General features: G+C 39.2%; 1 protein-coding gene across 1 annotated transcript; it reads left to right on the forward strand.

Moving 5' to 3' along the window:
• Positions 1-26,578, forward strand: LOC139713889 (uncharacterized). Its single transcript, XM_071625613.1, has 15 exons — positions 1-526; positions 1,477-1,528; positions 2,208-2,421; positions 4,551-4,749; positions 5,148-5,278; positions 6,115-6,182; positions 7,817-8,021; positions 8,962-11,773; positions 12,621-12,661; positions 18,865-18,909; positions 21,372-21,497; positions 22,140-22,222; positions 23,702-23,829; positions 24,677-24,800; positions 26,130-26,578. Exons 1-15 carry the CDS (start codon positions 110-112, stop codon positions 26,234-26,236), a joined length of 4,752 nt encoding a protein of 1,583 aa, XP_071481714.1. The 5' UTR covers positions 1-109; the 3' UTR covers positions 26,237-26,578.

The raw sequence follows: 26,578 nt of genomic DNA on the forward strand, positions 1-26,578 counted from the left end.
TACACCATCTTTGGATCTCCTGTGTGAGGTCGTGAGTTAAAGCAACATGCAAAAATTTGGATAAAACTGACACATTTTGGTGCAGAAACGGCACCAGTGATTTAATACTATGCAGACCATATCTCCAACTGAAGACTGCGTGAAGCCGGCGACTATAACATGGAAAGAACCAATCGAAGTTGCGTCGCCTCTTCGTGCAGGGAACTCTTCAACGAACGCCAGTAGCACTCCGCCGCTGCCGCCTGCCGGGCCTGCCGGCGATCACTGCGGCACCGGTAATGGCAGCCCGACTTACAACAACAACGCACCACTGCAGTCTCTCAGTCCGATCCAGCAGCAGGTTGCAGGAAGAACCCATAATGGACATCAGCTATACGGTCAGTCAGGCTTAGACTCATCCAGACAAACTGGGGTTCCTGACGATGTGATGGTAATGCCTGCGATTGACTCAAAACCACAGACAGCCTCCCCGACTACTCTACGAAAGACCATCCGATCTCGAGCTCGCCCTCGCAGACCAGAAGAGGTCGGTGTCCGTGGTTAAAACCACACAAATTAATTTTGTCGTTTTGTTTGAGAGTCTTTTTCATGTTAAAGAACTGGTCTACTTTTGTTATAACTTACTTAACAGTTAATACTGAACAACTTACTGTGACCCAAAGGGCCAAGTGAGTAGAAGGCCCAAGGCCCACCAAGCAGTGGTGGATCCAGAGGGGGCGCACCAGGGCCACCAGGCATGCGCCCCCTCTTTATTGTTTGTTTAATTGTAAACATTAACTGAAGACTTTTTTTAAAATGTGAGGTACGTGCACCCCCCCCCATGCAATTTTGTAAAGGCGCCTCCCCTTTACCAAATTCCTGGATCCACCCCTGCTATGTCAACTTGTTTTAATGTTAGAAAGCTTTTAAGTTGTATTCTACTTGTAGAATACAGACTGTACACATGTGTAGAAGTCCAACAGTTTAATGTCTAGTACTATAGTAGACTGTCAGTAGATAGAAATCTAATTGTAGTAGTGTAAGCTGTCTAGAATGCTCTAATGTTGGGCCTAAAGTCTATATCTAACAATGTTACTACTAAATTATAACTGTCCTACACTGTCTATCCAAGTTCTACAGCTGTAGAATGTACATGTATGTATTTAAGAAAATATGTAATAGTTTCTACAGTCTAGCAGTGCTACTGTGTATTTCCTGTTGTGATCAAATATCATGTTTTCTACATTATGTAGACCAATTTAATGTACCGTAGTTATGGGTAAACTCGGCCTAGCGGGTAAACTTGGCACCCAGTGCGCGCGCATTACAACTAGTCGGTCTAATTGTAATGCGCGCGCTGGGGGCTGAGTTTACATGCAGATACATGTACATGTATACGAGTACTTGTACAACAACCTGCCTGGACTAGAGGTTTCTATTTTGTAGTTCTAAAGCTAGAACTTTAAGTATATATTTTCCTATGTTCCATTTTTGCAGCCTGCTCCATTCCTCAGTGTAGACACACTGCCTGCTGATAAAATTGTCCTAGGTAAGTACAAGTGGTTACCTATTTTTTGCATAATCAGTGAAATAACGTTTGTTCTGACTTGAGTGTTTTTTTTTTTGTTGTTGTTGTAAAAAGTACCTGTGCCTCCATATATTGTCATTGTAGTGATGTGAAATAAATAAGACTTCATTAAGAGGTACTCTACATGTAGACCTCTATGTGCTGATGAGAGTGTCAGTTCAGCAGATATTTTTATGTCCTGTGTCATATTATATGTTCATACTCATAGGTGACATTTGTCATTTACGGTATGCACAATTAACAATGGGCTATTGTAATCTGCAACACAGTGACACATTGTGAGAGTTAAGATGCATTGTAGCAGTGAGGGTAAGCTCAGCTTACCAATTGGACAGGTATTGCAAAATTTCATGACGGCGTGAATGTTAGCCAAAGCAAGGCAACAATTAGCTTATAATAAACTGTGAACCATTAATTTCAATCTCTCTCAGGATTGTAGCACTAGAATTGCATTGTTAATTAGTACCTTTTTTCTGTCCAGATTTTCTCACATGCACTGCTTCAGTCACCTGTTTAATTCAGACAGCATTCTTTTTTTTTGGGGGGGGGGGCAAAAAAAAAAAAATTCCCTAAACAGCCTCTGAGTGTGCTAATGATAGAAGTATCTCATCTGTTCTTGATGCTTTTCTCTTCACAACAGAGGCTAAATCACATGCCACCACCAAGCAACAGCCTAAGAAGACCAAAAATGTTTCTAAGCGAATTAGTCCTGACTTCATGTCCCCGTCCATTGGCAAAAGGTCCCAGACCCCAACAAATCCACCATTCTCCCCCTATGGAGGAAAGTCCACCCCTCGTTCTCCATCAAGGGCAGGATCGTCGGTTCACAATTACAATTCCTTCTTCACTCACAAGTAAGTCTCATCAGAGGCTTTTGTTGTGAAAGACTATTAATTGTTTAACCCGTTGAGGACAAGTCTCAAGTATACTCGGGCAAGTGTCTATGGGAAATGCGTGTTGTAGCAAAATCAAACTGTCCTCAATGGGTTAAAAATCAGGTAATTGAGAAGACTAAATTAAACAATCGTGCAAAAGTTGACATTACATGCTTCATTGCAATTAGAAGTGAAAAAAATTTGAATGTTATTTGGAATATTTCAGACATGTATCAACCATGTTTGCACATAGTACACTTTTTGTGTTTTGGTCCTTTTCTATGCTACATAATATGTATATTAAAAGTAAAAGTGGAAATTTTCACTGTGTGGACATTTTTGCATGACATGAAACTAGTGCAAAAAATAAAAGCATGCATTTGTTGTTTTATGCTTGTTATACACAATGTACACATTATGTACTACAATATTTTGATTGCAGAGATTTAAGAACACATTTGGCTTACGGTACCCATTTGGCTTACCCATCAGAGTGCAATAAAATTATTTGCATGTACATTTCCACTTTGACAGTAGTTCGATAATGGATCTCCTTGATTGCAACTCATTGCAAAAGTCGTGATCAGGCATGCACATTTTCTTTAACTCTTTAAGTGACACATTACATGTAGCACGCCTGACTCAGTCGATGGCTTGCCAACTTCACATATTCTGCTCAAATGCAAAAATCTGCCCAAACCGATCAAAAAATCGCCAAATGCCACTGTACAATGAAAGCGTTTGTCGCAATTTCGTTCCTATCACATATACACTTGTAGCTTGCATTTTATGTAATGATTGACCAGCAAGCAGTGTTCCCTACTGGATTTGCTTGTAAATTCTAAGTTTCTGTCACTGTTTTGTATCTTTAATATGCAGAGGTCATGCATTTACAGAAATGTTACTGCTGGTCATTTGAAAGAAAAACAATCATAAATTTGTCATACAATTTACGTCAAAGCAAGGCTTGGCATTTTCTCTGAAACTTTGCTCACTACATACAGTGCACTCCCGTTATAACGAAATGCTCGGGACCGGCAGTTTTCTTTCGTTATAACGAAATTTCGTTACAACCAAACAAATACAATATAGACGAAAACATGGAACCACGTATATATATCATATTATGTTTGCTGAATACTCATCATACACTGGAAAGGTATGTGAAATGTGATGGGATAACTGTATTACAATAATAAACGCAAGTTCCCCTCAGAAACTGTGCGTGACACAAGGAGCGAACACACAGTGGTGTGAAGCATTTACCCATGCAGAGACGCTATAAATGCTTGTTCCGCTACGTATTTTCGAAAGCACAATTCACATTTCGTTATAACGGAGCACATTTCTTTTGTTTTTCTTTGTCTGTGGCGCTCGGAAAAGACTTTGTTATAACGGAAATTTCGCTATAACCGTGTTCGTTATAAACGAATTTTGTACCACAGACTATAATGGTGATAATTTTGGGACCAGAAGATTTACTTTGTTATAACGAAATTTCGTTATAACCGTGTTCGTTGTAACGGGAGTGCACTGTATATGGAGGTTTTAACATAAATGTATAGTTACAGAGATTTGAAAAACAATGTTTTCTCAAAGCATACATGTAAGTGCATTGTGTCTCAGAATAATGTGGCACACAGGGGGTTTTCACCATGGCGCATAAAGAGTTACATAAGAGCCACTTTGCCTCATCGTATGTGTGTACACTACAGCACAAGGTTATTATGCAAAGCAATGAGAATGCAATTTTTGTGACATGCTTTGAAGCATATTGTGCATATTGTCTTTTGAGAAAGTAACTTGCGACCTCCTGAAACAAACAAACAAACAAGCAGACAAACAAGCCAAACAAAACAAAAATATGGTTGGATTCCCAAGCACAGAAGAGTTTGTTATTTTTATGATTTTACCTCAGAAATCTGAATTTGAATATATCAAGACTGTTTTAAGCACATTAAAGAAAAAAAGAAGGTTTGACTCCTACAGTTTTTGCCTCACAAATCATAATGTTCAATATGCCGTTTGTCTGAAAAGAACGTTGGTGCAATCATTTTAAATGAAAATGAACATGTATTGCCCCCAATTTTTCTCTTCCATTTTGATAGAAACTCGGCCTTCTTGGCTGGTCCACCGTCTCTCTGGTCACTGGGCAACAGGTTTTGGCCTCACCAAGCCACACCGTCTGAGGGCAGGCGAAGACTTGCCCCTCTGCAACCCAGCATGGCTTTGGACTCCTCTGCCTTCAAGGCTAATGTTCATGTGTCACAGCCTTTTAAGCATGATGTGAATGCATCCATATCCATGGTAAGCCCTTCTTGTAGATATGTTAGCACACTAGGAAATTAAGACAAACATTAAAGTCAATTAAAATAGAATGTAATCTATGACACTGTCCAAAAATTGTGTCAACTTATATTTGGACATATGTCTAATGGATCTGTTGTGTTATTTTGTTTTGTCTTGTTGCTATTTTTGGCTTGATGTTAAAACAAGGCTGCCATGCAAGATTAGTTTCATGCCTGGTGATCTAAACATGCCTTCTGACTATTTCGTAAATAAGGCCTTACAGCATTAAATTTAAGGAAACAGCATTAAATGTAAGGAAGAGTTTTTATGGTTTGTTAATGATTTACGTCATCCAAACTAAAACTTCAACAGCATGTAAATTTATAGCCAGTGAGTTTTGCTTGTCCCGTTATCAGGAGCGCCCTGTGTCACCAAGCCAGGAGATGAGGGAGAGCACCCTTGTAGCCCTGCAGGATGTCAGCCGGGCCCTGGCTCGACAGCAGGACCATCCTGTCAGTCGCAAAGGTGGCAGACTCCTCAAAGGAAAGTAAGTTTGTTCTCCAACCTTACTTATAATTGGAGTACAGTTTGACCTCGATTATCCGGCCTCCTTTTATCCGGAAATCTCTATTATCCGGACGCATTCACGCAGTGAAGGACTTTTTTTTTTAATCCAAAAATTGAGAAAAAACAGTGACTTTAACATCTTTTCATGGATCTATTTCACTAATTTCATAAGATGTGCAGGATAGGTTTCTCAATATCTAATGAGGTAAAACATGTATGATTTTCACATAAAGATATACTTTATTTTTGTGAAGAATGGACTACAATTTTGTGCAGGCTAGCATAGATTACACCACCGTTTGCGGGGTACGCTACCTGCCTAGCTGCCAGTGCACTGGGACGGCAGCTTGGATGGCAGCTATATACACTAACATTGTGTCTCCCATATCCGGCCAATTTGCTTATCCGGATGAGTGCCGGTCCCGACATGGCCGGATAATCGAGGTCGCACTGTACATGTAAATATTGATTAGAAGTAAGGAGGGGAGGGGGGGGGGGGGTACTTTTCTTCTTCTTCTTCTCTTTTCCCCATGCCCTTCACTTCATGGGTGATTTAACAGTGATAAAATATGAGGCACATCATACTCAAGGTCCAAATCCAGTTCCTGTCACAGCTGCCTTATTTTTGACCATAAGTGTGTTTGTGTGTGTGTGTGTGTGTGTGTGGATGAGTGCCCATGTTTGTGGGTGTTTGTGTGTGTGCCTGTGTTTGTGAATGTCGGTCCATGTGTGTTGGTGTATTTGAGTGTGTATGCCTATGCAGTTTTATGTATATATCCCCTGTAAATACACGTATATATATTTTCTTTTTCCTAGATTAAAGCCACTTCACACATTCCAGCTGGAAGGACCACGAGTAGAGGACTGTCAAGGAATCTTAACAGGTACAGGAATGATAGTGTGAAATGACTGACTTTACTCATTTAATTCTTTCCATTTGGCCCAAGTCTGGAAATTGTCACTGACCTCTTTTCTACAGTAATTAGCATTTTAAAGATAATAATCATTGTGATTAATAGGGAAACTAATTGGGGTTTTATGAGTTTCATGATAGAGCACTGTTTTTCGTAGGAAGTGTACACAGCAATACAAAATTGTGACCTTTTTGGGTTGACAGGCATTTGCAAAAATGGTTGTGGCTTTGTAACGGTAAGTGCAGATGCCACAAATTTGGTCTCAAAAGTTGCACGAGACTTGAAAAAATAATGTCAAGGAGGGGGCAGATTTATAAATTCATAATTTCTGTTTGTCGGTAATGTCAGCTGAGCTCTACAACGTATATTGAAAGTGACGTTATGCACAGTGTTTGTGGCAAGCGCTGTGCTTTAGTAGGCGCCGCCATTTTAGGAGTCCACTTTTAGGCCCTACCCACTTTACTGTACGCTACTGTTGTGCAGAGGGTACGCAGCAGAAGCGTGCGTTCACTGAACTCCATAATATATAGAGTTCAGTGCATGCGTTCCTCAGTGGAAAGTCATTGTGTAAATTATGGGGCGCCAAGTATCGCATGGGCTATGTCATTACGAAATGGCTTTTTAGTTGATAGAATGAACATGTCCTTATGAAACAACTGGTTTCATGACAAAACGAACATTTCTTCTAATTTCAACGAAATGACTGATTTCAAAATGCCATTTTGTTGACAGAATTACTCATTTCATATTAACGAAATAGCCATTTGACACTTGGCACCTTTTTGGCACCCCATAGTAAAGTCCTAAAATGGCCGTCACTGGTCAGTACTTTTGGTGGCATCAAAGTTTGCACCCACATGCGCCAAGCTCAGTGGCTTTTTGGTGTGTAGTGCGCCCCTTCATTATAGAGTTCAGTGGTAATGTCACAACGAGCACGTTCAGCTCCCATCTTTACACTTATAAATGAGATTGTCCCAAGTGACCCATCTGAGGGACAATTTCTACAGTGGCAAGTGTTTATTGTTGCTTGATGATTGAAGGGAAGGGTAACCCTTGGAGTAGCATTGACAAAGAACGCAATGACAGATAAGAACAACACACTTTGAAATCAGACCAAAAGAGTACATGCACATGAAAAAAAAATGAAAAAATGAAGATGATATTTTTTTATCTACGAGGAGAGAAATCTATCACCCTAATTCAGGCAAGCCCCATTGTAACAAAGCCCTTGGGACCTGCAGTTTTCTTTTGTCATAGATGGAAATCTCATTACAGGCAAACAAATAAAGTATATGAAGATGAAATGACCATGATAATTTTGGACCTGACTCTTTTTTTTTTTTTTTTGTAGGAAATGTTGATGTAACCATGTGCATTATAATGGGATTGTACTGTTCATCCACTTTAGATTCTGTTTTGCTTGAGATACAGTGTAGAGCAAAACTATTTTCAAATAATTCATACCAACTGTTTTCTATGAGTAGCTGTGTATTCAAACATGTTATGTTTCCACTTGATTTAATTAGTATCTGTGTGAATTGTTGTGAAGGAAGAATGTGTCAATATGAGAATGCCAATCACCATCCAATCCCATCCAATCACAGAGGACAAGAGACGCCAGACCCCAAACAAGGCTCGTCTGATCCAGAGAAAGCGAGAGCTGCTCAGCATGCTGCCCCCAGATGTCTTCCAGGGGACTGGTCCGGATCCGGGACCAGTGCGCCCCGAGACACAGGAGTCAGTCCACCGAACCTCCATTGTTTCTGCCCTCTCCCTGGATAGGGAGTACAGCATCCTTACCCCATCCATGTACGTACATATGTGTCAATCAGCTTACAAGACTACTAACTTATGTAGGGTAGGGTATTTTTTAAGTTGTTATGGACTCTAGATGGGTTTAGCTAGCTCTAAATGCATAAAAGTGTGCACATGTTTGGACTGTGTACAAAGAATAAGGTTTTAGGATGAAGCAATTTTTTAAAAAGTATATTTCACACCTACTGAATATTACCCTATCTCATTTTTGTTTTTCAATTCATTTTTTTCTTTTAAGTGGAAAGTACCCAGTGATTTGGAACTTGGTTATCACTAGAAAAAATGATGGTCAACATACCAGTCAACTAGAAGTATCTTCTTTGTTTTCTTCAGATTTTTTGCATACTGTCCACCAATTCCTGTGGTTTTCTTTGTTTATCCTGTGTATCTTGTATGTATATCTCACATGTTTCTAAATTCTTTAAATATCCCATGTTTTGTTTTGTTTTAGTCACTTTATAGCAGTGTGCACTAATGTGTAAATGGTTTCAATGCAGTCATTTGATAATGAAAGTACGAACGTATGATTTGGCGTTCTAACCTGACACTGAATAGTATCATCAGGTCCCATTAGTCTGGTATCAAAATATGCTAGAATTATCAGAGAGAGAGAGAGAGAAAAAAAAAATGGTCATGAAAGTTTCATGCAAAGACGAAAAAAATGGTCATGAAAGTTTCATGCAAAGACTGTAGCCATATTAAAAGAATAAAAGACAGTGGAAAAAATTCCACTAGCAATGGTGGTAGTGTTTGATATCAGTACATGTAGTATATTGGCATTATTGGCAGAATGTCATTAATTGTGTGTGATTTTGAAAAGATCCTGGTTTGTCATTTGCAAAATAAGTTGTACCTTTTGCACTTCCTTCTTCTTGCAAATGTAGTTGAGTATAGTTTGATTAACAGTTCTCCACCTCTTTATGCTCCCACACAGGCAACATGGTCCACTCAGTAACGGCCACCTGGTTTCTCAGAGTATGGTGGAGGGAACAGTTCCCCAGGGACCATTTAACAGTGTCGTCACCATGGCAGACGATACCCCTGCAGCCAGCCAGACATCGATTGGTGGTCAAGGTGACATTCCGCTGTTGGTAGGGACAGACGGCTGTGATGGCGAGACGAATCTCAAGAATGAAGCCCATGGAGTAGATGCAGTGAAACCACAGAACTCAGAGAGACTGTCACCACGGGGTGACAGTGAGAGGATATCTGATGCTGTCAGTGAGGCCAGCATGGGCGACTACCTCAGTGAGGGGGGTAGGGCAGAGATCCTGTGCAACATGGTCAGCCGTGTCAAGAAGAGCTCCCAGTCCAGTGCCAAGAGTGAGACACAGCTCATCGATAGAGATGATGAGCCCTCAGATGCTACGGAAATGGAAGAACTCAATGATGTCTTTCCACTTGACACGTCACACCAGAACGGTGTGAATACCGGGCACACAGGTGACAGTGAATATAGAAATGATGCACAGGACAATTATGATAGCAATAAAAATGCCATTCAGGGTGACAATATGGGTAACTCTGGTAGTGATCTTGAAAAACCTTCATCTCCAGCTAATAGCAATACAGAACGAGTGCCTTTGACCACACCTGAACAAAGAGAGAGACATATTAGTGGAAATGACAGTGTTCAATGTAATAGTGTGCAAAGAGAGATTGTCGAACAAACTGATACCTCAATGCAGGTTTCTGGAGAGGATTCTGCAAGTGCCATTGATGTTGAGCCTCGAGAGCAAAGTGGAAAACTTACAAGATATTCTGCTATGGAGGACTTGCAAAGTATACAGGCAATATCTGATGCACCAGAGTGGCATCATTTCCCTGACCAAAGTAAGTTAGATCATCAAAGGAACTTAGAATCTGAGAGATGTAATGAAAGCTTATCTCTGGAGAGAATTTCACCAGTGTCTGGGAGGATTGAAGCTACAGATGACACTGCCCACAAAACAGTGTCAGCTGTAAACACGAATGCAAATGGATCATGGCAGACTGCACATGACACCGCAGTAGAAGCAGGAACAGTTCCATTTGTCACTGAAAGCAGTGACCAGAAAACATGTGCGCAGCTCAAAGACAATGATTCACAGATTGCAGAGTCTGTAACTTTGACAGACAGAGGAAGGATAGAAGTCACAGCAGCAGAATGCCAAGATGTGAACAGTCCAAACAACTTGGAAGCAGATTCCCATGCTCTTGGAGTTTCAACGGGTGAATCGATATTTGCAGAAGGAAATTCTGAACTTAATGGTGACACTAATAACAAAAATACAGAAGAGCCATTGCGGGATGAGAGTGGGAGTGTGCCTAACAGTGATGAAAATGTGTGCAGTGACAAATCTGGGATACATGAGCCAGAATCAGAACAGATGGATTCAGATCCACCTTGTCATGATGGCTGCACTGTTCTTCCAGAGCAGTCAACGGGATCCCCAGTACTTGTGACCACTGACAACCAGGTGGGAGTGACATCAAATAAATCAGCACAGGCATCCCCTGAGATGAAATCAGAGAGTGATGTAGTTAAGACAGCCAAAGAAGAGACAAATGTACATGGTAACGGAACAAGTGATATAGAAACCATTCATCGTGAGCCTCAATCACAAGATGATATAACAGGAGGGACTGGTTTGGAAAACACACATACCCATATTGATCATGAAGATGATGGACAGGAGTCTCGACAGGAAGGAGATAAGAAAGAACTTGAGATGGCTGAAACTGAAACTGATGATGGTGAAGGCAAAGAAAGTGGTAAAAGTCACCGGAAAGATGATGATGGTGATGGTAGTGGCAATAGCGGTCAAGGAGATAACAGTGATGGAGGAAGTGGTAATGGAGCAAGTGGTGGGGGTAATGGTGGGACCGGTGGTAGCAGTGGTAGTGGTCCATCAGGTGGGAGTGGCTCTGGAGGAGGGGCTGGAGAGGGAGATGGTGATGGCCATAGGGACGATGGAGGCTCTGGGAGAGGAAAGAGTGCTGATGGGAACAACCCTGACAAAGAAGCTGATGAAGAAGTAGATATAACTGAAGAAGCAGATGAAACTCAAGAAATGTGCTTCAAATCCTTAGAACAATTACTAGCAGAAATAGCAAGTACAGCCTCAAGCAGGACACAAGAACTGGAGTCCTATGATGACATACCAGAAGTTGATGGCCCTGTTCTATTCTGTGGGATATGTGGCTTGGATGAGGACTCTTGTGTCTGTCCAAACAGCTCTCTTCTAAGGCTCCTTCATGAGGATGATCTTCCTATGAACAGACTGGAACTTGATGATGACTTTCTTGAAGACAACACCCACCAGCAGAAGATTGTCCTGGAATATAAGCTGCAACTTGGTGATTTGCAGCCAGGTTGTTACAGCGAGGACTTGGTGAGTCCTCGTCAGGTTTCAACGCCTGCTCGGACCCCTGGAGAGCAGAATACAGGGGGAGGCTCTTCCTGTGACTATGGCAACATGATGCTGGCCACCGGGGTTTCAATAACACCTTCACAGAGACCAGCATCTTCTAAGAACCGACCCAAATCTGGTTTGTCATCTAGACTGGCTAGGCAAAGCCAAGGGATGAGTAAGCCTCCCAAGGCAGAGGAGAACTTGGAAAGAGTGGATGTTGTCAGTGACAGTGGGTGTGGAAGTGAGATGTCTGAGGCTGTAACACTTGGCAGCGAGCAGTTCAGTGATGAAGAGGACGTGCACCATGACTTGGATTGTAGCAACACCATTGAATCTGATTCAAGTCAACAGGTAACCACAATTAGCATCATAACTTGATGGCATTATATGCCAGACTTTGGAAATGTCAAAGTACATTGATGGCTTCAACTTCTTTTCACTTTTGATAATGGAGATGTTTATAGTGGGCTTTTAAAGCCTGAATTTTGTTTTACCCTGGAATGTCTGAATATACAGTGAATGTTTCATTGTAAGAAAATTCATCTGTTAAAGGTACTAGCCCACATTTGCAAACCCACGAAAATCAAAACTGCATAAAACAGGTCCAATATGAGTTCAAGTACAAGTTATAACAGTAACATACCTCACCTGTTGCTCTTTGTCTATACCATTCGATAAAAGAGAGAAAATCATCGTTTTAAAATCAATTTTCAAACCGGGTCAACCCGACCCAAAATCGAATTACGAGCGTGGGCTAGCTACGTACATTAACTTACACATGTATCGCATGCATGTAGTACGTGCGTGGACCGGAGCTAGCGATCGATTTTATACGCATGCATACAGTGCATTTTCATTTATTTTTATGAAAGTAATGGACTAATTTGAATGAAAATTTGCACAGGTGTTACTGCAATCATACCCAAACTCCATGCTAACTATGAGACCAATTGCTGCAGGTTTGCAAATGTGGGCTAATACCTTTGATGAAGTACTTCCATCAATAGTTTTTGTTGGCTAAAGTCCATCTAAGATCTTTATTTATTATCTATGCTAGACCCACATTTGTGGCGACCAAGGCTTAGCACTTACATTCTTCACACAATGCCATGCACCAAGATGAAATGATCTGATTTTATGAAGAGTTGTTTCAATGTCCATTTTCAAACTATTCTTTTGTATTTCTTTTTTCTACCAGCAATGTGATGACCTTCAGATGAAGCCCAAGGAAAACTATGAGTGAGTTAAACGTTTTAACTCAGTTTCATTTTACAACCCATTTCAATCTATCCATGTGATATACCCAGCAATAGATCTGCTTTATTAATGCTGTATTGTGGTGGTATGATCCAAGATCAGATGCATATCTTAATTGCGCCAGCAATTGACCTTTGACTTTGCATTGCAATTCTGTGCTGTTTCATTGTGGTTGCTATCCTGTGCACATCTGGCATTTAGTCTGTCCAGTCTGTTTCCTCCTTTTTTTTTTTCTGTGCCTTTGTGTTGTCTCTTTATCAGTACATTGTTTTTGTCTTCCTCCTTACCGCTCTCCTTTACCATTCCAACCACTTATGTGTAGTTGTTCCCTGGAAGCATGCCCGTTTGACTGGGCATGTGTTCTGGATGTTAAACTAGCACTTAATATTTGCCAACTTCAAGGTCAATCAGAAAAGGGGACAATTTTGTGATTTTATGTACATTCCTTAGAAAGCCGTGCTTTGTGATGAAGCTTATAAAAACTTGACCATTTTACTATCTATCACTTTGATTGATTAGTTTCATGCTAATTGTGGTAGAAAGTAGTCGCTGACAATTTCCCATGAAAAAAAAAAGAAAGAAATACATAACAAATCCCCCAAAACAAGAAAATACTTAAGAATTAAAATTACTTTTGGAAGTTTTCATGATGTATAGTACAGACCCAAAGTAGACTCTTAGTGTTTAATAGGCTAAAATAAGATGTTGGGCTCAATTTCCATTATTAACTATTATTACATACACATGTAGGTATCTAAAAAAATCTATAAGCAGGTTTTAGATTCTCATGAGTTTGATGATCATGATTTCAAGGTCATTTTCAATCGAGATCATGTCACTGTAATATCTTTGAAAACGCTCATAAATGACTACCCTTGTAATCATTAAACTCCATTGGACACCTCTGTGTTTAAAAAAAAAAATCAAGCATTAGTCATGCCTTAAAATATGGGTCTATTACAGTGATTAGTATTATGATTAGGTATAATGCAAAATATTTTCATGATCTTAGACTTTAAATGCAGTATCAGTAGCAAGTAAAAGGAATATGTACTTTTTCATGAAAAATTTAATTTTGTGGAATTCTCTTTCCATATATTTTTTTGATTTTTTTCTTTTTTAGACCATTGATGTCACAAACGGTTTTAGTCTTTCTATGAAAGGCGATAGCAGCACTAAAACTTGGATGTTCATAACTTTTGAGCCTGCATTATAGTGTTCAATTTTCCTCAAACTTCACAGTTGTGTTCGTCTAATATTGCTGCATCCACTCAATCAACTCAATCAACATTTATATTTGAGGAAACTTCCTGAAGCATTATTCTATGAAAGAAGAAAAAACTCAGTGTTCCCTGGTGCCATCACATTTAATTGTTCATTGCTACAAGTAAAAGAGTAGATGTAAACCAAGACTGTAGATTGGTAGCAGGACAATCCAATCTTGCAGGATTAATTTACTTCAGGACCTGAGTGATTTTGACTCTATAGTAATAGAATATCTCATTTCTTGCTCAGTTTTATTGCACTGCGCTGCCTGTAGATATTTGATTACGTTACAAAATGGCACAAAGATGAATCTTTTCTTCCCATTGTCATACATGGAGCAGGCTAGACAAACATGCACAGTGGCTCCACTGATGGAATACAATTGTTGTATATGTACTTGTTGCTTTAAGAGTAATTATTCTCACACTCCCCACATGCTGCATACATATTGTAGAGGTCTCACAATCAGCTACACGATTCGTAAATGCAATATACTGGTGAATAAAAGGCCCTTGATTGCTCAAGACTCTGCCAGGGGAATTTCACTTGCAGTTTCCGTTGTTCAATTTCACAATTCATTACCCATACATGTATATCACGCACTTCGGTGATGGTGCACATTCACATTTGCCCTTTTACCACCTGCTTTAAAAGAGATGGTACAGATTTGGTTGAGATGAGGCTACAGGTTTCCAACAAAGTTTAATGATAATTTTTGGAGATAATGAGAAACCTGGTATGAGATACGAAAGAGCATATTCTAAGAGGAATTCAAAGTTTATTTGATGAAAATTGGTTTTGATATGACTGGGATATCCAAAACAAAGCAATCCTAATAAAAGGTGAGACCCAAATTTTATTTGGATTGCTTTGTTTTGCTTTGTTTTTGGATATCTCAGCCATTTCAAAATGAATTTTCATCAAATTAACTTTGACTTGCTCAATACATAGAATTGTATGCTCTTTAACATTTCATAAAATGGTTTAGAATGTATCTTGCAAAAAGTGAAAGGCTACATTGTAAATCCTCACCTCCACCAATACTACACAATCCCTTTAATCAGTGTATCATCTGTTAGTGTGTACATGATTGTGGGTGATGTGCAAGTGACTGAAAGGACTCCTGCTCATTTTAAAGTGAGTTTGGTGATTTCACAGAGATACACCATTCACAATGATCCAGGATCAGATGTGAGACATGTACAATTTATTCAAGAAATCTTTATTTCCGAAGTGGTGCCGGAGGCATTATGTTTTCGGGTTGTCCGTCCGTCCGTCCGTCCGTCCTTCCGTCCGTCCGTCCGTCCGTCCGTCCGTCCTTCCGTCCGTCCGTCCGTCTTTCCGTCCGTCCGTAATGAATTTTGTGGACAAGGTAACTATCAAAAGCTGTTGAGGTATCCTAATGAAACTTGGCATGTATGTGTATTAGGGGGTGAAGTTGTGCCTATCAACTTTTGGGTGCACGTGCTCAAGGTCAAAGGTCAAAAGGTCAAGGTCAAATACATAAAATTTCACTATTTCCACCATATCTATGCAATGCCTGAAGATATTTTCTTGAAACTTAGTGTATGCATGTATTATCCAATTTAGATTCTCTGGTGAAAGTTTGGGTCATGAGGTCAAAGGTCAAAGGTCAAAAGGTCGAGTAAAAGTATTAAAACTTCTTTTTTTTTCTCTGTAAATTGGAAAATTGTTCAAGGTATCTTCATGGAACATGGTATATATACATGTACTGACTGGCAGTGATTATCTAGAGAATGTAGGGTTCATGGGGTCAAAGGTCAGGGGTCAAAGGTCAAGTGCAACACTTCAAAATTTTACTATTTCCCTCATGTTCATGCAATGCCAGCAGGATTAGTATTTTTTTTTTTTACACTTGGTGTATGCGTGTGTAACCTAATAGAAATTCTCTGGAGAGTTTTTTTTCTTTTTCTTTTTTATTGCCTCAAAGGTCAAAAGGTCAAAGATCAAGTGAAAGTGCTGAACTAACTTTTTCCTCCATATCTCGGAAGTGGCTCAATTTATTGTGAAACTTACTGCATATCTATGCATGTTCTACCTGAAAGTGATTATCTTATGAATTTTAGGGTCAAAGGCCAGATGAACATGGTAACAATTTACTATTCAGTACAGAAATTGCACTTTTTCTCCATACCAGTACCATGAAAATTACTCAATGCATAAATGTATGAATGGGTCAAAGTCAAGTTAAAGTCCTTAAATCCCCAAATACATGCTCTCCTATTCATCCAATTAAACCAAGGTCAAGGAAGGTGAACATTCAACACATTTGTGACAAACTTGTCATTTCAATATTTTGCCAGTTTTGTGAAAATGTAATCACACATTGTCCACATGTACTATCTAGACCTATTAGGAGAATCATGCATTATGGCGGAGGCATAACAGTCGCCATAGCAACATTTCTAGTTTTCTTTTTGCAATCGCATGACCAGTGCAATATGGTGATGTTTTCCGAAAATTCTGGAAATTGTAGCCGTCAACATTGAAGTACAATGATACAAAGAGGGGTACACCATGCATGACGTAAATGCTACAGATAAATGATATCTGACTCTAGATCAGGTTGGCTAATTCTGTAAATAATTGATATCTATGGTACTTGACATGACATTTTCATTAAATTTTCCATGATGCGAGTGCTCCACCAAGTGCCTCGGTGTTTGTTTTTTGTCCACTCATCCCAAGTATACTCCTGCACTGTATGAGAAGGAGCTGTGCTGTTGCTAGGCAAGCTGGGCTATTGAAATGAGCTTCATTGGCGGTAAAATGCACCTGCCGGTGGATTTGACAGGAAGCAGCGTCATATAAAAGAAGAGAAAAGCTTCCATCAAGAACAAATTGACGTTTTGGGGAGAGAGTCATCCATTCCAGTTCTTCCCCCTCCATTACCTCTCAGCATCCTTGAAAAGTTTTTTTTTTTTCATTTTTCTCTCTCTTCCCGTCCTTTCAGGGTATTAATCAATTATTTACAGCATTGAATCCATCTTCATGGCAAAGGTGTTTATCGCCAACTCTGCTCAATGACACCAGTGGCATATAAATTGCTGAATGCATGGCGAAATTTCATCTCTACACACTGCTGCCCCCGGGAGGCAGATGGTTTCAGATTTTTGAGTTTCGATGCAAGATATTTGACTTTGGCCATAATTGCGCACAGTGCTCAGCAAGACCCAGCAGTGATGACTGTGCAACCTGCCAGTCATCAAGGAGTTACCTCAGCATGCACTCTGCGCATGTCTATCTGTCTTTTTGGCAGACGACTACCGCCGAATAGAATATGACAACATCATTTGCTGTCTGATATTTTGAGCACCACATCTGGGCATCTCCGTGTTTCGGAGTTGTTTCTTTGTGCCCCTGCTGTTTGAAGTGGGTTGCTTTTTCAAATGGAAATAGAGCGAGGCAATTAGCGGGATACTCATCATCATCTCCGTGAGAATTTCATTGTCTTTCCTGAATGCAATGAAGCGCTCTTGTGGATATACGATTACCAGACATGGGCTGATCAAATATGCTGCCTGACCATGCCGTTGTCATGGAGATGATTACAGTGTTTTCTGTTTTGTGTTTCATGAATCTGCGTGCAGGAACAGCGCCCCCAGACAAGCTATAAAGGCAATCAACAGCCTCATATAAGTTGTCAACTCTAGAGAGAACAAAAGGTGGCAGCAGCCAGTTACGCTATGTAGAAAGCTTCTTGTGAGAGAACTTGTTACCTCACGCTCCCATCAGATGGGTCTGCAGAGAAAGTTCTGCAATCCTACGTTGTTCAGCTGTGTGTCATTGCTTATTCAAATAGTTTTAATTTCTGGTGAAATCCATTTATATGACACCCTTCTTCAGCAGCAGCAGTGTTCTTCATGATTCTCTGTTTAGTGCAGCTGTTGTCAAGGACATCTTGGGACCAATTTGATGTAAAGCGCCAACTGCTGGGCATGTAGTGTCAGACTTAAATCCATGGGAAATGATGATCTTGTGAGATGAGGTTGAAGAGCAACTGAAAGTTCATGATCTCTCAGGTGTGAGAGTGAAATAGATTTGCCCTAACTTTGCTAGCAAAAAGATCAGAGAAGATGAGCAGAGGTCTGTAAAGATTGATGAGCTCTGGATGACTCTTCAATCAATAAGCAAAAGAAATGCTTGTATATTGGCTGGTGTGCTGTCAGCGATTAGTGGAAAGCCAACAATGCTCTAGTAATGTGTCATGTCTAAAGCAGATGGATCCATGTGAGCTGCTGAGAATATTCATTTCGACATGTGGAGATGCCAATACACTCTGTATGTGCACAGCGTAAGACTCAACACTGATACACAATGTCTCTATACACTACATTTTGTATGCCGCTATTTATCTAGCTTCGATTTGCTGCAAAAACAAATTCGTGTATTTTCATTTCTGTTTCTCATTGCATTACATGTATATTGGAGACAGGCACAGTTTTAGCATTAATCAACAGAAAATCTGACTGTCTATTGCAACATGAAGAACTACACAGTATTCATTAACCGGTTCCATACTGAATTCTGACATGTCCACAAACTTAATGCGCAGGCCACGAGGTTCCCGTATGGAACGGGTTAATTCTGGAAGTACTAATATAGAGTCAGGTGAATTTTGCAAGATAGAGATCTTCTTTGCATTTTGTATTTAAAGAGTGTTGCCTGCTCCTCCTTCTCAGCAAGTCAGTTTTCTTTTAAATGAAGTGCAAGAAAGAAAGATGGATTGTATCAAATTTTATTCATCTTTTTGTGATTTCCAATGAATGCAAGTTTTACTTTGGGATCCAGGGAAGCAAAATGTTGGTGTCTGAAGTTCTGAATATATGTAAAATGGATATTGCACAATTATGCACTTTATTTATAGATGTGTATTGTTTCATTATCTATTTTCTCAGGAGTGATGCAGAAAACCTGAAGATTGTTGCCAGAACCAAGCCAAGGTGTGTACCGGTATATGTCGTGTGTAGTACATGTTATGTATTTATTCCATGGCATTCACATTAAATCATGGAAATATGTTTAAGACTATATGCAGGAAGCTCACAGGGATGCTAATACATCATGTATGTGACCAACCAGCTCAATACCCACAAAAAGTAGGCCAAGATGAATTTTCATTTTTCTTCATAGACTGAAGAGTAAGCTCTGACATTTAAAATTATATATTTATCAAGTTGTTAAATTGGGCCATCCTAACCCATTCAAAAAGTGATTGAAATAAGAGTTAGGGGTGCATGAACAGGAGAATAGAAAATTTTAAAATTAGGGTCACTCAGGCATGCTGTGCAAATATGTAAATGAAAATCACAGTGAAAGCAGTGCCTCTCTCAAGAAAATATTGTACAGAAAAGAAAAAAAAAACTGCTACTAATATAATCTCAATTTCACTTTAGTTTTATGCTGCCAAATTTTGACCATTGGTAGAGACCCCCTAGGTCTGGCACAGTCTCGTCACAGCAAACGCAAAGTTAAGACAGATTTGAGTGGGTCAGCCCAAATAACCATCCTAATCTGTTACTTTTTGTGGGTTTTGAGCCAGGCCGTCACATTTATGATATTTATGAAAATTGATCACATATATTCAGGCATGATGTAGGTTGATGATCAGAACTTTAACCTCAAAGATATTCTGCTGTTCCTCAAATTGTTTTTCAATAATGCAATAGATTGGGGGAGGGGCAGATGAGTGCAATTTGTTTTATTTTGGCAGTCCTACATAGAGCAATTTTCAAATCATATGTTATGACCAATACTTTGATAACTGAAATGGTATATATCTGTTATGAAACCAAAACCAAGACTGAATTGTCACTTAGGGGTCAGAAAAGTCCACAAGTGATCAGAGTGCTTTCTACAATTGCGTGATCGGTGAGAATGGTATTGATAGCATCCGTTCATTTTGCAGGAGAAGGTATATATATGAATCTGAAAAGTTATCTTCACTCTGCAAGATGCTTCAATGGGGATATGATTGCTTGCTCAACATAACTGGGCATATTCCATTGTTTGTTTCTTTGACTAGTAAAAAAAAAAATTATCTTCATTCTGATATCAAAAGTTAAGTAGTTGAAATTTAAAGCCATCAAAAAATAATAGTTTAATTCAGTTTAAATGAGTAAAAGATTAAGCGTCATATAGTGCATACTGTAGATGCATACACAACAATCGAGCATACCTGTAGATTTTTTTCGAATTTTCCCATTTGAATACTGTAAAACGAGGAATTTTCGCGTGCATTTTAATTTCGCGAATTTCGCGAGCGCCAAAATTCGCGAAATGAAAATACACGCGAAAGCTTGTGTGTACACTACATGCATTGAATGCCAGTAGCAATTCGCGAAAATGTCATGCCACGAAAAAGGCTGTCGGCGCCAATTTGCGAAAATTTCATGCCGCGAATATATCATGTTTTACAGTAGTGTGAAGTACTGTTTACCTTCATGCAGGTCCTGAATATGCTAAATGGGCAGGTACATTATGATATACCCTGAAGATACCCTAAGGGCCTTAAGAGGACACTTTTTGATTTCTTTTGAATACTCTGAACAATTATATAATATTGACTGGCCTTGAGGGAGATACCAGAAAATATTGCCCAAACTGAAAGAATATTGCCCGAGTGGAAGATGAGAGTAATATTCTTTCAGTGCGGGCAATATTATTTTGGTATCTCCCTCAAGGCCAGTCAATATCATAATTATTACCTATCCCCTAGGTAAATTAGGAAAATATGTGAATACGGCTATACACTGATGATATACAGTAGATCAAGCCACATTTGTCTTTACTTGTATATCATCACCAACATGTCGAATATTTATAAAATTGTTCATCAATGTACATCATTCAACTCCAACTTCCAAGATACATATTATGAAGTTATAACAGGCGAACTTCAAACCTCTGAACTATTTACACTTTGTTTTTGCTTCTGTTTCAATTTGGAGAGTTGTAATAACTTTAATATGGTCACTGTGCAGTTATTGAGCACAAATGGCCTCATTGTTTGACACGTAGTGCTGCTGGAAGAGGTCGACCTTGTATGAGTTGATTTTTTGGCGTTCTTCTGCGGTGCGTGTGTCCTGGATTTGTGAATGTCTCCTCTTTGTGATTGACCGGAATGTTTACATGTAAAGTGAATGGCGAGACCCGGATGAAGGGTGATAGCACTAATATCGCCCGCTGACCTTGACGACGGATCAAAATACCAACTACAATTGCCCCGCAAAACTACCTCATACAATGTATAGGTAATAATTAGGTATATATGCCTGGTGCGAAATATATCAGTGGTAACGTTGAATGAAATATTACAGTATTCCCACATGAAGCTGTTTATGAAACACACACACACATTATCACAGATTATTTCTTTCTATTCTTCCCCCCTTCCCCTTGATAGACACGCTAAACACAATGTGGAAGCCCCCCTTGCTCCCTTCCCACCACTCTGCTTCAAGATCAATGCCAGACCACCTCCAGGAAAACTCTACTACTTTGCCTATGGACCTACCATGAATCCAGCAAGGTGAGGTTTTAAGCCATTCCACTGGCTATTTCTCATAAGGAATCCCCCATCTGCATGCCATTGATCATGTAAAGACCAGTCAATTTTGAATTGTTGAAATAATAATAATAATAATAATAATAAAAATAAGATAAAATGTGAATGGTTGCAGAAATAATTGATAGCCACAGTGATAGAATTAGAAATAAGAATTATTCATTTTCAAAAAAAGTTTTAGTACAGTGCACTCCCGTTGTAATGAACACGGTTATAACGAAATTCCAGTTACAATGAAGAAAAAATTCAGGCAGCAACATTATCCACTCTATGTACAAGTATGTACTTTTATTGGCTATTTGTTCGGTCGCAACAAATTTTGATATAACCAAAGAAAACTGCCAGTCCCAAGGACTTTGTTATAATGGGAGTCCCCTGTAGTTATTTGTCGCCTTGGAGGCGATATGCGATATACATGATGGCGTTTGTGTTGCGAGTGGTGGTACGTATCCTTCACAAGTGATTGGTTTCACTAATAGCAGTGGACTAGAAAACTTTTGCTGAAACAAAAATATTGTGATGTATTAAATATGTGGTATCATTAGCTTTATCTGTGAATGGTTTACCAGTAGACCCTGTATTCTTCTTGTCGTGTATCCAACATAGATTGTCTATGTACATTGGCTCTGCAATAGACCAGCGGCTGTGGGGCATCTTGCATGGATTTGCCATTTGCTTTAATAAGAAAGGTGAGTTCCCCTATTGTCTCTTAAGATAGAGTAATTCTTACGGATATACTACGTGGTGCTGCGAGTTTCTGTGAGCGATGGGCTGGTACATGTTTGCATGAATGATATACGGTATTGGGTCAAGCACACCATATTACAGTGTACTTCCATTATAACAAAAACACAACAAAAATCTTGATTCAACAAATTAAAAATTCTGGTCCCAAAATTGTCATCTATATTTTTAAATACTTAATTGTTTGGGTATAACAAAATTTTGCTGTAAAGAAAGAGAACTGCCAGCTGTATGTGAGATTCTGCTGCTAAGGATCAATCCAAGTGAGTGACCAAATTTACATCTCTCTTCATCTCGTATAAAGTAAGAATCACAAAGGTCAGAAGTCAAAGGTTGGGATTTTAAAAAAAAAAAGTACTTCAGTTGCTCAGTGCATTGGTTTCACCAGTCTGAGAGTGGTCGATGGATATATAATGTGACAGGCCAAGCACCGTAAATGGCATTTCAGATGAACTCTGTTTGAGGTCAAGTCAAGTCAAGTTCAATATCAGATTAAAACTTAAGATGTAGAAATTGAATAAAATGGACTTTCCTCACATTTAGTGTGTGGATGTGGTGTGATTGAGTATGTGACAGTTCTATGATGCAAGAGATATGAACATGGAAGGCACAGGTAAATGTTAAGTTACTGAGGTATTGTATGTCCCTAGCTGTAAAGGCAGCATTTTGTATATTTGTTACTTCATAAGTCAAACTTGTGTACATATTTGCTGACAAGACAGATTGGTGCCAAGAGCTGTGTCAAAAGTTGATGTGTCCATTCTGACCAGAGATCAAATTAAAATTTCAAAATGTTTAGATGCTAAAATCAGACTATGTACGTTTGTATTTGAGGACATCATCAAACTTGATACAATTGTACATGGATGAAACATATGTCCAAAAAGGTCAGTTGAGAGATTATTGTTTTGGACAAAATATAATGGAACATGGCAGGAGCAGGGAAATAGGGTATGGGTTCAAAGTCTAATTTTAGAGTCTGTGATTATGAGTGCTTTGTACTTCAGAGTGCATTGTTTGCAATTGCAACAGTCTGTGAAAACTATGTGAAAACTAGCATGCATGGATAACCAATAGTGAAACAATAAATATTGGTAGTATTGTTTGGTAATAATCTGTGGGGTATACATCTCATCAACATGGAACATGTCTTGCATGAGTATATTATTCTGAGGCATAATCATGCGACAGATTAAGTTTTTGATGTGATTTAGCACCCACGGTCCAAGTTGGTACACTGTTTACAGAAGATTCTGTTAGTTGCTCTTCCTACAAGCCTTGCCCACTCAAATGCTGTTTGGTAGATGAGTTAGGGATTTTCACTGTTGTCTGATGATTCAAAAGCATTTGTCAGCTTCTTGCATACATGTATGATACCAGCCTTCTTGTTACATGTATCTCCCTGATGATATTTTGTGGTACAGGTCAAGACAGAGAGGCAGGGGGATTTGCCAATATTAGGTTCTCCCCAGAGAGCTCTGTGGAGGGTTGTGTGTACTGCCTCACCCCTGTGCAGCTGGAATCGCTCGACCAGTTTGTTGGCTGTCCAGAGGTAATACATTGACAACCTGTACAGTTACTTTGGTTTTGACGTGTGCAATAATGAGAATTTCGTTTGTTTGGCTAAGACCGGGACTTGTCAAATTTAGCAGAAGTTGATGAGTTGCGTAGATTCCTGCAAAATTAATTGTATATTTCATATCAAAGAACGACAACAAATAACAGCAGTGCTGGCAGTATGCATAATTTCTTTATCCCTTGTTTTATATGCAATTTTTTTTTCTTTTTTATTCTTAATATTGACAATGTGGAATTTATGTTGTCATAATGAAATTTGTATTATTTGGTAATTAATCAATTTTTATATTGTTTAAAAGAGAAAGAAAAAAAAAGATCGACAAAAATAATGGGGATGGAAATTTAAATTTCTTTTCTACTTTCATGATTTCCCCTACATAGCTTCCGACACTAGTGCATAGCATGCAGTGTGAACCTCATATTAGATTTTCCAAGATGGAGGAAACATATTCTTTCATGAAGATTAAAGACAGTTTATTTTTTTGGTTTCTCTGTGTACATATTAAAAACAAAGTGAGATCTCTACAAGCAAGAGTACAGTGCGATGTCTCGGACCACTATATGAGATGCCTACTGTACTCGGCTTAAAACGATCAACTAATGTTCATATGTTTATACTTTTTTCTTTCCTTATTGTTACATCGTCATCATTACTATAATTTTTATTGTAATTATCATATTAGTATAATCAGTATTCTTTGTATTTATATATGTTCAAATTTCCCTGTTTCTGGCTTTATTTGATTTTTTAATGCAACTTTCTCAGTGGTAAATGCTGCTGCAATGATTGTGACATGACGTTTGCAATTCCCTCTCTGCAGTTCTACACAAAAATTGTTTTGCCCGTGTGGATGCTAAACTGCACAGACCCAAATAAGATGGGCGTGGCCCAGTACTGCATCCCAGCTGTGATGTACATTGCCCAAGACAGGTGGACTCACTTTGGTAAGTTGTGTATGTGTGTGTGTGTGTGTAAATATATCAATTGCTTGATGACCACACTGCATTTGGGTTGCATGACCCTTGGTGTAGTAATTAAGCACCAATGAGCCTGTAATCAAATACCTGTGTGTATGTTATACACAGATACAGAGCAGTAATCAAGCACCAATGAACCTCTAGACAACTACCATACACACACAGAGTAGCAATAGAGCACCAATGTTCCTCTCGTAAAACTACATGTGTGTATGTGTATATTGTACACACACAGCAAACACACAGGTTAGAAGGCTATTGATAAGTGATAGTGCTTGATGGCAGTCAGATCTCAAACAGTGCAAATCATGTGCATTTCAGATATATTGTTAAAGTAACCCTTTACTGTCATAGACATACAGTTGTAGTTGTTCATATTTCACACATAGTATATTTCATCATTATGAAGATTTTTATGCCTCCGCCACAAAGTGTCGCCGGATGCATTATTTCTTTCTGATGTCTTAAAATTTCATATCACATTTGAAGAACTTTCACCTGCAGTATAGATGCAGGGTTACAATTACAACATAATGCATGTCATATCCATATCAAAGTGTTCAGTATTTCTTGTGTGTTTCTCATTGGCAAATCCATCCATTTTCCAAAAATCAACACCATATTGTTATCATCACTTTTTTTGCTTTCGTCAGCAGATTGGTTGTGAAACTGTTCTTACTAGTAAAAACATAAAACTTTGGATACTATTTATGTATACATGTATAGAGGGGTTGTGAAACCTGTGGACTTCTTTTGAAAAGGCATACTATTTCTTCCTCACATAGCTGGTGCTTTTTTCCTGAATTCAACAAATCACTTTTTTTTTTTTTTTGCGGGGGGGGGGGGGGGGGGGGGGGGGAGTGGGAAGGTGCGTAGGAAACTCACTCCTGTAACTTCTGTAGTGTTTTCTCACAGCTAGAAATCTTGGAAACTGAACAACTTCTGCTATTGAGGTAACCAGTGCTTGTAATTTGTCATTACAATATGCCTTTTCTTGTAAGTGGGGCCCTGTCCTATAGATTTTGTAGTGGCTTTATAACCAGATCATCCTTGCCCTTTGACATTTGCTGTACTCATATTGGTAGTGACAACACATCTCTTACTTACTCTCACTGCTTCTACGTACCTTTAAATATTTCTCCTCCCTATCCATGGCTGTCCCTTCCTTTCATCCAATCCATTCGGCCAATCTCTATCTGATTGATTTTTTCCTATCTTTTCGTTCACCCCAAAACTTTTTTCCTCTTGATCCACCTACCCCCAAATCCTCCTTCTCTCGACTGGCTAACTCTACAGATGATGCAGAACCACTGTCGAGTGCATACAGCGTGCAGCAGTCACTGAAGGGAGGTGACCTCCTCTCTCCTGCCTACAGACATCACCTTGAGACCCTCGTCTGCTAAGGCCAAGCCTACTGCGACCGCCTCACTTCTTGAAAAGGACCAACTCCAAACGGCTTGCCTGACGTGCCACCCATGATCTCTCTTGTGACTTTGTATGTTTCCCTCTTCAGAACATGAGAAACCTCAAAAGCAAGTACAAAATATCATTACAAAGGAAAGAGAGAGTTTGAGAGATAGAGAAAGGGAACAAGATGGGAAGACAGACAAACTGACTCATAGAGAAACCACTTCATTTGCCTATACCTTATTTGTGAGTGACCTTGTTGTACAGTATATTGTGAGATATTTTACCGTGGCGTGCCGTGCAATGCCAATCCACAGTATGTACAATATAAAAGCATT

The sequence above is a fragment of the Diadema antillarum genome, unplaced genomic scaffold (genome assembly GCF_040938485.1).
Source record: "Diadema antillarum isolate AM-2024a unplaced genomic scaffold, OU_Dant_1.0 scf00000044, whole genome shotgun sequence".
NCBI classification, from domain to species: Eukaryota; Metazoa; Echinodermata; class Echinoidea; order Diadematoida; family Diadematidae; genus Diadema; species Diadema antillarum.

Coding starts and splice junctions, on each gene's coding strand:
- LOC139713889 (XM_071625613.1), top strand. CDS start 110: ATGCAGACCATATCTCCAACTGAAGACTGCGTGAAGCCGGCGACTATA. Junction 6,183..7,816: donor CTGTCAAGGAATCTTAACAG/GTACAGGAATGA, acceptor ATCCAATCACAG/AGGACAAGAGACGCCAGACC. Junction 21,498..22,139: donor CCTACCATGAATCCAGCAAG/GTGAGGTTTTAA, acceptor TATCCAACATAG/ATTGTCTATGTACATTGGCT.